This window comes from Simochromis diagramma, unplaced genomic scaffold (assembly GCF_900408965.1).
Source record: "Simochromis diagramma unplaced genomic scaffold, fSimDia1.1 OVJJ01000531.1, whole genome shotgun sequence".
Classification (NCBI taxonomy): domain Eukaryota; kingdom Metazoa; phylum Chordata; class Actinopteri; order Cichliformes; family Cichlidae; genus Simochromis; species Simochromis diagramma.
In genome coordinates, this window is record NW_024387353.1 from 1,446,428 (window position 1) to 1,460,590 (window position 14,163).

General features: G+C 40.8%; 1 protein-coding gene across 2 annotated transcripts in view; it reads left to right on the forward strand.

Moving 5' to 3' along the window:
* The window catches only part of LOC120718532 (dachshund homolog 2-like), a 111,383-nt gene extending 97,441 nt beyond the window's left edge, over positions 1-13,942 (forward strand). The window contains exons 11-12 of one of the 2 annotated variants that reach the window (XM_040007059.1): positions 157-222; positions 12,142-13,942. In XM_040007059.1, coding sequence (XP_039862993.1) covers positions 157-222; positions 12,142-12,179 — 104 coding nt within the window. In that variant the 3' untranslated portion in view covers positions 12,180-13,942. Of the gene's footprint in view, positions 1-156; positions 9,301-12,141 lie in introns of those variants that run through there. The other variant, XM_040007058.1, reaches the window with a different exon arrangement.
* Positions 13,943-14,163: the final 221 nt, after the last annotated feature.

Genomic DNA, 14,163 nt, shown 5'->3' on the forward strand with positions numbered 1-14,163 from the left:
TTCTCACGAAGAAAAAAGAAAAGAAAAAAACACTGTCTGGGGCTGGACCCTCTGTGGATCCGGTTTGTCTTTCACCTGCACGCAGTTACAAGGTGCTGTTTGTTTTTTATTGGCCGACCCACTGAGACTCTGTCTTGTCTTTGTGTTACAAACCAGACGCTGCTGTAGCCGAGGACAAACCTGAAGTTAATGGGAACCAGCAAGACAACGGCGCTGTACAAGGTATCCACACGCACACACAAGCGCGTGCTCATTCAGACACAGTCACGCCGATACACACGCGCGCAAACAACATGACGCAAAGTGCCATACGTTAACAGATACACACATGGCAGCCACATGTGTGTGTTGGGGCCCATTTGAGATCAGTGGAGACGTTAAGCAGGCGCAGTGGCCTCCCTTTGATGTGCACCTCAACAGACACGCAGGTGACGACGACTGTAAATATTTCACAGAGCTTACGTTTAAGTGTGTGACAGCTGCGTGTCACAGGGCTTTAAGCTCTCCGTGCTGGAATTCCAGCGTGTCTTAGATTTGACAGTAAATAATATTCATGGGAACTAATCCTGCTTTTTTTTTAACTGTCCTGTAGAAACACGTTTTTCTATAAAAAGACTAAAAGAACATGTCATTGAGATACCAACAACAAGAAGAACGGAGTGACTGAGCTACTTGGCAAAAGCGACTTTGTATCAAGGCTACTTGTTTGGTTTTTGGGCCAGTTTGAAAGTTCTTATTGGCCCGTTAGTCTGCATAAACACTGTTGGGAAACCAACTGAGCAACAAACACTGAAAATTATACTTGCCAGCCACTTCTACTAGCAGGCTGGAGCTCCTTGTACCTTCAGAACTGCCTTCATTCTTCATGGCGCACATTTGACAAGGTTCTGGAAACATTGCTCAGAGATTTTGGTCCATTGACATGACAGCATCACACAGCTGCTGCAGATTTGTCAGCCATGATGTGAATCTCCCACTCTATTTAAAAACTTCTTCACCTTAACTTTATTTTAAAGTTCTAAAGCCTACCCTGACCTTAATGGCTGAGAACTTGCAGGCTTTCAGCAGGTCATCTTGACTATGTCTGCATACCTGGTATGCGATTGGCTGATTAGAGTTCTGCATTAGCAAGCAACTGACCAGGTGTATCCAGAGCCATTAAATGGAAGAGTTACGTCATCTCCGTTCATTCCAGTGGAGTTTTGTTTTTGTTTTTTTACAGCAATGGCAGATCCTGGAGCCTTGCAGTAGTTCTGAAAGTTATCAAAATATGCTAGGTGCGCGATAAAGATATAATAGCACAGAGGTTTTATATGCAGTGTTTCAACTGCCTTCTATGCACCCGTACATGACCCATGTGACAACCCTGAATTCTGAACCCCAGCTGACACAACTCTGACTTACTTAAGGGCTCTGGGTGTACCTGACAAAGTAACTGGTGAGTGTACTAAGTGTATTTGTGTGCACATCTTCTTGTACTTCCATCTTTGTCTGGACCAGTTTAAGGTTTTTAAGAAATGTATAAAGTTTTAGAAAAAGATAAACAATATTTTTGGATTATTTTAAAATCAAACTAAACAATTGAACAATTAAGAAAATAGGGACATGCTTATTAAAAAGCCTGTCATAGCAGAAGGTAGCTTCTGGCTGGGCCTGGTTCTTCCACATGGCTCTTCCTGTCATTGGGGACTTCTTTCTCCCCACCATCACAAAGAGCTTACTCGGGGAGTTGGGGTAAATACAGAAAGTAAGAGGAAACAGAGCAACAACATTAGAAACATCCTTGACGATCTTTTGGAAATTGTTTCAATTTTCAAAGACAAAGGATATTATTTAACAAAGATTTTGCAAAGTGAAGCAAAGAGAAAGCTCAATCTTTAAGTCAAAATTTGCATTTATTTGAGTTTTTATTTATTTCTTCAAAAGTAGTGAGCTGTTCAGTGGAAGACATTTTAATAGAGTGCAGACTTTCTTAAAAGCTTAGTCATTTAGAAAATTCTTTGTTATTACTCACAGCAAACACATTTTAAAAGGATTGTAGTAAAGTTAATCAGCATATTTTGAGAGTTGCAGAGACTAAACATATGCCGGGTTATTTTTAGATGCCAGCAGCACTTGGTTAAAGAAAAGATCCAAGTCTGGTTTAAAGACAAATTCCAGAGTGAGTTTATTTATATTTCACTAAAACCACAGTCGTGTCTAACTCAAGCAAAACTGATTTTGTGACCTGCGTTTAACTACAGCCTGGGCTCAAATGAAAGAGTCGCAAGCTCTGCACTCCTCCTGACAACTTCAGTTCAAGCTGCCTGAAAGTGAGACGACAGTTTAGTCAAATAGAAGGTTAATGTTGGAGCCAAGTCCAGGCCAATATTTTACTCAGTTACATCATGCCATATTTAAGTATTTGTCATGATCTTTAAGTTTTTATTATAATCTTGATCATTTTAGGTTATAATGTAATATGCTGTGCTCCATAAATTAATCCTGCTTTGTTAGTCTGTTGTTGTTGTTGTAAAGTGTTGGTGGATGTCGTAAAGGGGGTGTGTATTTGGCCCGCATGCGGAGGGGTGTGGGTAAAAGGTTAGGTAACCAAGCAGGACGTGGAGCAACAGTTTTCTGACCGTCGCCGTTTTAATGTTATTTTTTGTTGTAACACAAAGGGAATATAAACGGAGCTTCCACCAGAGGCAGGTACCTTTCGATTTGTAAGGAAAATAAATGTTTTGCCCCTTTTTTCCTTCGCCTCGTTTTTTGCTACCGGGAGGCATCCAAGAGACTTAACAAGAGCACGAGTCAGAAACTTTACGTTCTGCAGAAGCGGCAAAGAAGGACCGAAGGTTGCCGCTATAGTTAAAGTGGGATTTGGCAGTTTAGGAAAAAGTGACATGCCTGTTTTCTGACCAGTGCTACTGCTGTCGCTCTGGGGGTTACTACACTTTGTGGATTTAGCCAGCTCCGTTCTGTGTTGTATGGTGGGAAAGCTTGTTTGTACCACTGTAAGAAAAAAATTACCCATCCACAAGTCAAAATTTCAGGTTATTATCTCAAAGTTTTAACTTCCTCACTCTAAATTTTGAGATAATAACCTAAATTTTCAGCTTATCTATGCAAACAAGAAACAAGCTTCCATAACTGTCATACTGTCACTGGACTGTCGTAGTTTCATGGCTGCTTTCCGGCTTAAAATGAATAAGCAAATGCCATCATGATCTAACCTAACCAATCCATTACCTCAAATTTTACTACAAGTACTTATTAAAAATTATTAATACTCTCAACGAACCTTTAAATAACAAAAAATTGTTCATTTAAAAGATATTTTTCAATGTAAAAGAGCCAAAATGGAACTTTAACAACACATTATATAGCCTGTATAGCCTGTGATTAATGTAACTGATAAATAAATGTCAATACTCGTGTGGGATTTAAATTTCTTCCACTTTGTTATTTTAAGTTGATGAGCAGACTTTATCCTTAAAAGCACCATGACATCCTCTGCTGCCCTGTCCTTCTGGCAGCTCTCTCCATCTTTAAAAGTAAAGTTTACATCCAGTAATGTTGTGAACTCTCTGTAAATACAGCTACAGTGCCGCTGTGTAGCAGAACAGATGGACACGCATTTGTTTGGTGATGTTTGTTGAGTAGATTAGATTTTTTTCCCATTGAATTAGGGCCTCTGCACATCAGGCGCATAACAATTAGGCAAGCTAAAAATGTTTTAGACTCACCTGTTAATCACACGAACCACGTGATGTCACCGGACAAATTCAGAATAAACAGATATGGCCAATCAGAACACTGCATTAGGCAACAGGTGTGCTGGTAGCTCAAAACGTGCAACAGTACTGATTATACCTCTAAAATCGCTCTCTGCCTCCTGAAATGTGGTCCCAACTCTGAGCTCAAAGTGCTCCACTGACATCCTGAAATATGTACGAAAGCTTCAACTGCTGGATCAAGCCATCACATTCTCCCTGCTGCTGCCTTCTCCTGAGAACTGGATGAACCCAGAATCTCAGTTTCTTAATTTTCTTGTTTAGAACCATCAGGACCATCTCATTAATGCTTGATGTCGATTTCATTTTTTTATTTGTGTACATTTTTGAGGATGAATTTTTAACAAAAACTAACACTTTTGAACAACTTCGGATCCGAAAAGTTCAGAATTTAATGTTCTTGTTTTTTTCACAATGCGCTTGGTGTGTAACAGCCGTTGACGCTGAGGTGGTGGCGGTAAGACATGCAAGCAGCCACACCCAAAATGTAAAGAAAAATACATAGTACCACCACCTCCACAAAGTCCACCTTCTTGGACTGATGGTGCTCCTGAGTGTCGCTCACTAACGCTGCAAAGCAGAATAAGTACCACCACCATCTCCAGCTGTGGTCCAGGATGAGAGACTATAACGGCGACCTGATCAGATGACCTTAAGGAAAAACACAAGACAGGAAGGCCTGGAGCTAGGTTGTTAAGTCTAGGCTCTTTCAAAATAAGAGCATGGCTACTGTTGGGATTAAATAGGCGATAGTAAATTGGTGATATCTTTGGCACACACAGATGAAAATGGATAAAACTAGTGCCGACTGTTAAAAGGACGTGTGTTGGTTGCGGGGTGGGACTGTGGGGTGACATTAGTTTCTGATTTGTTGAGCATCTCCGTGGCCTCGGGTGGAAAGAACGGCAGGCTGTAGCACATGAAAAATGAACTTGCTTTACTTTATTATTTATGAAACTGCCAAACAGACTTATTTACTTATTAATCAAAGGTGCACCTCTGCGGATGGGTCCGGCCCACTTTAACCTCCGGCCGCAGATGAACATAACCTGAAGGAAGCGGCGCTGGAGTCTGACTGTTTTCAGGTGGAGGAGGTTGAAAAGTTGAGCTGAAGTGGAGGAAAGGTCCAAGTCCGAGTTATTGGTTTGGAAGTGCATTATGCCAATGAGGGTCCTCACAAGTACAGCGCCGGTGTGTGCGCCTGTGTTAGTATGCATGTGTTGTCCTCTTTCCACCAGCTGTGCTCAGTCCTCCCTGACATTGAAAACCTTCACTTGAAACTCTGCGTGTGTATAAATGAATATCTACAGGCGCACACCGTGTGTGTGTGTGTGCTCTGTACCTGTAGTTGTGCATTTCTGTGTGTGTTTGATCCACACTCTTGTGAGACAGGGAACTCTAATTAGCTCTCACTCCTCTTTAGACCCCTTTTAGATCCCCTCTCTTCTGCAAGCCAAGCACTCCGACAAACACACACACACACACACACACACAGACCCACCTGATTTCATTAATGTTGATTGGCCCAGTAGGACCCCTTTGCACACACACACATAGACAAATACACACTCATCCCTCCTGCCATAAAAGCATTTTGCACCTATGGTGGTTTACTTACACACACAAACACACACACACCTCTCCCCTGCCTCTCTCACCTTCCACACTCTTAATTAACGAGTGAGGAAGAAAAGTGCTGAATACAAAGAAAGACATCGCATTACAATCAAAAAGAGAGAGAACGAAGGGAGGGAAAAACGATAAGCAAGGGAGGGAAAGCGAGAGAGGGTTAAAAAGAAAGGAAGTGAGATCCGTTTCATTTGGTTGTTAAAAGCTGACCAGGCTAATTGGCCATGTAAAAAAAAAAAAAAAGAATTGAGGGAAATTAAGACAGAGAAAAGGAAGTTAGAAAGGGGGAGAGGGCGAAGAAAGTGGAGAAGATTTAGAGGTTGTGGGGTGGGAGGCTCTGAAGGAGGAAGTTAAATGATTGAGATGGGGAAAGGGGAAAACTGAAGGAATATAGAAAAGAAACATGGCCAAAAGTAGGAAGAGAAATGGGAGAGAAAGGGAGATTTGGGAAAAAGAGAGATGCGAAAAGGGAAGGATTTGAGAGGGAAAAGGGGTGTGGAGTGAAAACAAACAAGAGAAGGGACAAATAAGATGGAGGATGGAGAAAAAGGAGAAAGGTTTGACTGAGATGGAGAAAGAGAAGAGGAAAATGATGTCAGAATGAATGAAAAGAAAGGATAGGGAAAGGTAAGTAGAAGAAAGGAAGAGGATGATGAGTTAAAAGCAGTAAAATGAAGCAGGGAGAAAAGGTTGATGGAGGGAGGGGAAGAAAGCAAAGGAAGACAGGATAAGAGTAAATGTATGGAAAAAGAAGAGGGAAAAATCAAAGGATACCAGATGTTAGGTGAAAAGAGCAGGATGAGAGGGTGCCCGTGCGTATATGGACATCGTTTTTATATGGAGCCCCGGACACGTGAAGGGGGAGCAGAGGAAGGGTTAGAGAAGAAATGAAACAGTGAGGATTAAAAAAGATGAACAAACCGGAGAGGAAAAGTGGGGTGCAGTAGAGGAAGAGGTGGGAAAGGAGGGCAGCAGGAGGAGGAGGAGGAGTGGAGAAGGTGGAGGAAGACTAAGCAGGTTCCTTGGGACGGAGTTGAAAAATGTGACCTTGTTCCGAGACCTGGTGACATTTTCTCCACCCTGCTGATAGACTTTTAACAAGGCAGGTCAGCGTCATTTTTAACTACGACAGCAAACACACACACACACACACACACACACACACACACACACACACACACGCACACACACACACACACACGTGCACGTGGGCTGGAGGTGTATTTTATAGTGACAGATAGAGGTGAGAGGGAAATGTACCGAAGCAGTTACAAAAAGGCAAGACTCAGACTCACAAAGACTCAGCTACTTCATGTTTTGTTATTTATTTTATTTTAGCAGATAATAATTTGAAGAAAAGAAATCAGTAACAAAACATCAGAGAAGAAAAAGGAAAAACGAGTGCTAAAAAGCGAGTTATTCTTAGTCTGTAAATGAATGTTTGGAGCAGAAACAGCCAGTAATTCACATCTTCCTGGTTTTCTTTTGTCTTCTTTGACACTGAACTGAATATTTGGGCGTTTCGTGAACAAAACAAGTGATTTGTTGATTTGGGCTTTGGGAAAAATGCGATGGACACATTTGGTGCTATTTTGTAAGAATGATTAAGTACTAGACAATTCATTAAGGGCTTCAAGTAACAATTACTTTTATTACAGATGTATTTTTGTTGATTATTTGTTTTTTCTTTCCTCGAGGAAAATATTGGAAAGCATTTTTGCCCAGCATGATGTGTCGGCCTAAGGTTTCATTTGGTTCCACCCAACAGTCTAAAACTCAAAATACATACACACAGTGTTGCAACAACATACTGTAATATTGATGTTTTAAAATGTTTGCATATTATCAGATTATCAATAAATGTTTGGCGGTTTGCTTTCTTCTGAGCATCCACATGCTACAGCTGTGTTGACTGCACTTTGGAGGATTCTTTACTTGAAGAATTTCTGGCCTTCCACCAAAAGAAAAGTACCAAGACTGTGAGGAAGAGAGTCAATTTCAATTAAAGGTTAAATTTAATCCATACATATGTCTTTATGAATTATGGACCAAAAACTGCATCTATAGATATATGCTCAGGGACACACAATGTAGGCCTTTATTTAAATATAGCGAGGTGTCGCAACTTGTCATTAAGGGTACAGGGAGGATCATCATGTGGCATTAAATACACATCTTATACTTTATGGGGGAAAGACTTAAGCTGCGTTAATTTTATTAATAATAACTAAATGTAAATTTGATCATCAGACAATGAGCTTGAGGGTCTGTGCGGACGTCCTAACTGTTTTTTCGTGACTCTGCAAACAGACCTGTGCCGTGGACTTCAAAGTAATCTACCAGGAATGAGTGCCTGGCCGTTGGGTCTCCAACTCCATGTCCACAATGTAGTATAATTTGACCCACAAATATCCCTGGAACATGGACTGATTTTCCTGACCGTGGGCCTCTTGTGCTCTTCCTAAACACACACACAGTTCAGTCAAACAGTAATACATCACGTATTACTTTGAACTTACATTTGCTATTGTGAATGTATATACTCTTACATTATTTACATTCTTAAGTGGTCTGTAATCTAAACAAATGAACAGTGAGTAAAGTGCTACCTAAGGTCTCAGTCACGCAGGCCTAGAGACTGGTTGGCAACCCCCTGACAACCTCTGAGGATGTTGGCATTTGCTGAGTGTTGATAGATAAAATCGGTCACCAAGGGAGTGCTTACCAAAAGTCTCCTTAAGATTGCTTTGGTTGGAAGCAGATTGTCGCTTCGATAGATCACGTCTGCAAACACTCGCTGAGTGGGAGCAAAACTGGGAAAAATGGGTAATAGAATGGAGACTGTTGCATCGAATAACGCACAACTTTTAGTTTGAAGCCAAAGGCAATCACAAAGAGGTTGTGCAACACAGTTTACTTCTTTGCAACCAATTTCATATAGTGACTACCAGCAACCTCCAAAAATACACATTTTAGGGTGGTTGTCAGTTTGGTGTGTGTGTGTGACCAAAACATAAAGTAGTGTTTCAGGAATGTCCTACTGGGAGGAGGGTAGACCTGTTTCTCAGCTGGTGCAGAGATGCTCGTGTGTTTCCCCACATGAGCAGGAGAAGGTGGCTGGGGCGAGTGTGGTCTGGGCTTGTTCTGGACCCAGACCCAGATAAGTGTCAGAAACTGGATCGATGTATGGATGGATGGACATCGAATTTACCAAACACTGTTATACTTTCAAAAAAGCCCTTTACTTCAATGATACCGTACATAAAAAACAAATGCCTGCTTTTGCCCTTGTGGGCCACAAATGCAAGGCGAATCCGGGCTCGTTTGGGATGAATTCGCCTGCAGGGCCAATAATTTTGCACTTCCTTATGCAGAATCTTTACACATAAGTTCAATATTCAGGCAAAATCTCAAATTACGCTCTGGGTGCAGCTGCTCAAACATGAGGCTCTGCTGCTTTGTCTGTTTTATGTCTTTTGGACCGCTAGATGCACAAAACAAGACATTTATAGAGATTTCCTGGAACTGTGGGAGCCTGGAATTGACATTTTCAAAATTTCCACCAAACAAAGAATAAATAACAGGTCAAAAATAAAACAGATTAGTTCCAGTGGACAGTGGAAAAATGAGCGCAGCCATAGAAAAGCAAGCTGATGTGAAAGTTTTTGATATTTTAACTGGAAGAAGTTACAGGTTCGAGTTTTAAGGACAGCACTGTCGGAGGGGATCAGCGCAGCTCTCCACTCTTTAAGTTGCAGGACAATTTTTAAGCACCGGGCCAAACCTGCTGCCTAAAGGAGAAAAAGAAAGGACAGGAGAGGACAGAGAGAAGAATGGGGCGGGATAAAAATAATATGAGAGTAACAGATAGAGGACAGGAGGGAGCAGAGGGGAGGTGAGGAGGAGGAGGGGATGCATGTAGAATAGAGGGATGAAAGAGGAGGAGAGGAGGGGGTTTGAGTGGATTGTGGAGTGATAAAAATAGGGAAGGGCAGGAGATGAGAGGGATGAAAAGGAGGGAAGGCAGGGAATATGAAGGAGGAAACGAGGGGCGAGCGCGAGATGAAAGAGAAAATTTAAGAAAGTTTCTTTTTTTTAAGTCCAACACAGAGACCGTGGGTCTGTTTCATATCCAAATAACAAAGAATCATGAGCAGAGGACAAAACGAGAGGGCAGGAAGATGACTAAGAGCTTAAAAAAAGTAGTAAGGTAGTAGAGGGCAGGAGAAAGAGAAGTGCAGGGTGGAAAGAGGAGGGAGGGCAGGTTTATGGTTGCTGTTATGCAGAAATGTAAACACTTTGCAACGTTCGCAGAAAACAATGACACCGCAGGGAGAGGAAGGTTTGCACACGTGTGTGTGTTCCTGTTGTATGCATGCGTGTGTTCGGGGTTTTAGTGTGCGCACGTGCTCCTGTGTGGGTGGGTGCAGCAACAGCACTACGGGGAGCGGAAGGAGAACGACGGAGGTGAAATGAGAGGGAGAGAAAAAAGAGAGGAGGGAGAGTCGACCCTGGCAAAATTGGAGAGACGAGATTTCTGTCGTAAACGGCATAAAGGGAGAACAAGTGAAGAAAAAATACTTCCTGCTTTAATGATCATAAAGAAAGGGTGAAGTTCCTGTGCAAACGTCTCATTAGACTTTAAATTCTGCATTTTTAATGCGCTTAAAGACACTTTAGCTCAATTTTAGTTGCTACAAGTGGAAATTTTAATTCATATGGCCAATTTTTGGAGGAAAATGTTTACTGAGTTAGCCTTCAGGGAGTATAAATATGACAGCGGAGGTAGGAAAGAAGCAGGGATAATGTGTCACCACCTTCTGGATTTCTGTTTTAGGTTAGTGCAGTCGTTCCCAAGCTTAATATTAGCCAATTTCTCAATCTGGAAATAAAAACAACAAAAACAAGTTTTTGGCCATACCAGCTCCCCATTTTTACCTGCTGATGATTTACATACTGAGGTTGATTCCCAGCTTTATTGTCAGCAGTTCTTAGACTCTCCTCCCTTTAGTTAATTATAGTGTTCAGTCTTTGTTATTGTCATCACCCTGCTGGCATCACCAAGATTGTGAACACACTAACTCAAGAATGAGGATTTTCAAATTAATAGCATAGATGCATGTACTGAAAATCACAGAAGAGTTCAAACCTCATTGACCTTGAGTTCAAGTCAAGCTCAAGTTTTCTCAAAATCTTGTGAAAATGATGACTCGAGAAAGATTTTTAAACTGATACCATGGGTGCATCTACTAGAACCATGTTTGAACCATGATCATAGTGCATCATATACACACTGTACAGCTTACCTGTTGCTCAATAAAGAATGTTCAGCTCCTTGAGCAGTTTTGCAGTAGCTGGATGGGCGGATTTGCAGTATGTAAAATCACTCCATTGGCACATTTGACGGTCAGACAAACTAGCTCAAGGTATTGCATTAAGAAGGTAAAAAAACATCATTACAATTTAAAACTGGCTAACGTTTTAGCATTCATCTGCTCTGTAGCAATGCATTTAGAGTTAGGAAATGGGTTAAGTCCAAGTCACACAGTCCCCTAAGTGATGCCATAACAGCCAAGAATCCTCACAGACTTCAGCAACTGGTGAACAAAAAAAATCGAAACTTTCATTCACGTGGGTGGTTGGTGTCAGGGGATACACATTTCCCCCCAATGACTGGTGGTTTCCAGGAGGTCACAGACTGGTCCCTAGCCCTGTGTAACAGTGGCCTTAGCTTCACATCTACCCCTTTATAAGGATTTTTTTCCCCATTTGGCAGACTTAAATGGAAATTTCATAGCAGAAGAACTCTAGTCAAGAAGAAGAACTCGTTATTTTCCAAAACAAGTTTTGGAAAATAACTTTGACCTTAAAGAGCAACTTATCTCCAACGTTATCCATAAGTGTTTGGCCTGGTAGATGTTAAGGGGTTAATATTTTGCCAGTTGTGTGTGAAGCTGTTTTTTTTCTCATTAAATTATTCCATTAATGTCATTTTAAAGGTCTGGCAAACAAATTATTGTTCCACCATCTAAATGTATAACCTGGGCTTTTTGCAGTCTGCTGACCTACGACTGAAACATTACTAAGGAAACAGACACAAGATGCACATAGAGCTTCTTCTTTATGATCTGCATGTTTGGTTTTGCATATGTTTTATGCCAGATCCCCTTTGTGATGCAGCCTTCCCCTTTTATCTGGGTTAGGGATCAGCACCATCACTGGCTTGTGGCTGGGTTACAAGATACTGAAGATAATGAAAATAATTAAAAAATAAAATAGTTGCCTAGTTTGATACAATCACTTCCATAACTTTATCAATGGTTTGTTTTACCAAAGAAACAAGTTCTTCAGTTATTTTAAGGCAGTATCTAAATTTATTATCACTGGGATATAGGGATTGCTGGAATCACCAGTCAAATATGATAGAAGCTGAGAGTTTTCTGACTTTGTGCCAAAGGATCCCCCCCACACATACACACACACACTCAGTTTTATACTTTTACCAAGATATTTGCTGTTCTAGCATTTTCCCAAACATTTTGGTTGTGGCAGGCCTGGAGACTTTCCCAGCAATCAAAGGACGACACATGGGTTACACCCTGGGCAGGTCGCCAGTCCATTGCACCCATGAATTGTAATTGTTGATTCAGGAATCTTTGAGTGCTATGCTAGCTGCATGTATGCTACCTTTTTTTTCTTTTTCTTTTTTAAATGACGTGTTTATGTTTTTGCCTAGAATCGCGGCCGTTTCTGAAGACTCCCATGATGTTCTAGAGGGAGACTCCGCCTCCAGAATCCCGGCCCTGCACAGAAGAACTCCACCAGCCCACTTCCACGGCAGCCTGGATCACCACAGATATGACCTCCCCAGGCGGGACTCTATCTTTGCTGCAAAGCGACCTTTTTTTGACGTTGCTATGATAAAAATGGGACTACTAAGAGACAAACTCCCTATCTGGACGTACTTTGGGGCCTGTCTCTCTACCTTCTCTTTCTCCTTCTTCTTTTTAGACAAACTTCACTCCATTCATTCCTCTTTATCTGTCCTTGCAGCAGAACTTGTTCCTCATTTGTTTCCGAAACTGAAAACTGAAAGTCATTCCCAAGGATTTGAAAAAAAAAAAAAAAAAAAGAGGCAGCAAGATGTGACTGGGCTGGATGACGTCAACATACTCTCAAATTCGGACAGATGAGAATCAACATGGCTGGACATAATTTAGAAAAATCAGTTAAAAGAAAAAATTCCAAGGCTGTTGATGATTTGCAGGAGCTAAAGAGTTTCAACTCTCGCTCTCTGAGTGTGTCGCTGGACAAGAGAAACAAAAAACACACAAATAAATAAATAAATGAATAAAAAGGAGGCATGTATAAAATATCAGGAAGGAAAAAACTGAAGATGAAAAGAGGAAAACAACTTGGGAGGCTATTTCTGTCTTGTGTTTCATTAATTTTTATTTTCCGTACAGGGACTGAAAAGAATGCATGGGAAAACTTTTGTGTTGTTGTTCGGCTTATTTTAACCTCCATACACTCCTTAACTTGAACTCTCCCTTTTCTTCCCCCTCTTATGAACTCCCTACCACCTCTTCATTTCATTTCTACCTCTTATTTTTTTTAAATCCTTTTTATTAAACCCCTCCCATCCTTCTGTATATTCCCACTGCCCGATTCCTCTCTTTGATACGTGTTTTTTTTCCCCTCTACCTCTTCGACGTCTTCTCTCTCCCTCTCTCTGTAAAGGAGGCATTACTCTGAAAATGTTGGATGCAGCTTTTCAATGTATGAAGTATTTTCTATCACCCTTAAAACAACCTATGGAATCAGTTTCTGAAACAATGCAAGAGTTTAAAAAACAAAACAAAAAAAAAACAAAAAACAAAACAAAATGCAAAAAAACAAAAACTGTTTTTTTATTGCAATGGAGTGATTTTTAGACACATACTATCCTAAAAGTATGTCGAATTCTCTTCCTCTACATTTGACCTTTTCACATTTTGATGCCCGTTCCTGTTACCAGGAAGTGTTAGTACAGTTTCTGTTGTTTGTCAAACTAAAGATGGGGAGTTTATTTTATTATTATTGTTGTTGTTATTGTTATTATTATTTTTAACTGCCCTGAAAAAAAAAGGTTTATGAACTTTCTATAACTCATTCAGTTTTGCTCCTTTTCTGTTGGATTTGAGAACTTTTCAGTGATCGAACATACCGCAGGTGAAGACGCTCTCCTGCAACATCAAACACCGGAAAGCGTTCACTTCCTGATTTTCTGACCTACTAAGAGTGCAGACTGTGTTGAAGTTTTGTTTATTCCACTGCGTGTTTTGTTTATTTGTTGAATTACTATTTGAAAAGTGTACGGGAGGAACGAGGGAGGGCTGGGCCAGGGTGGGTGGGCTTAAAGGGATATTAAGTGTAGATAGAAATGACATTCAGCGTTTTCTTGATTTTGTTTTATTATGTTTTTCTCCTGATGATCTCTCAGTCTGTCACTGTTCTCTGGGTTTGAGCTGACTGCAAATATACAGTATTATAATGACTGCTGTCTCCTGGTGTTTTACATCACGAGTTCATGTACGTTGTTGACTTTATGTGAACGGCATCATAAGCTAATACGATTTAAACACTCTGCAGAGTTTTGAACCGTAAAGTCCTACGAACTGTGATACCACACTTTCTTGTATTGAGTTATCCTTGCGTTTACAGAATTTAATGCTCTATCACTATGTTTTTTACAGACATGGGGAAAAAAACTACGCAA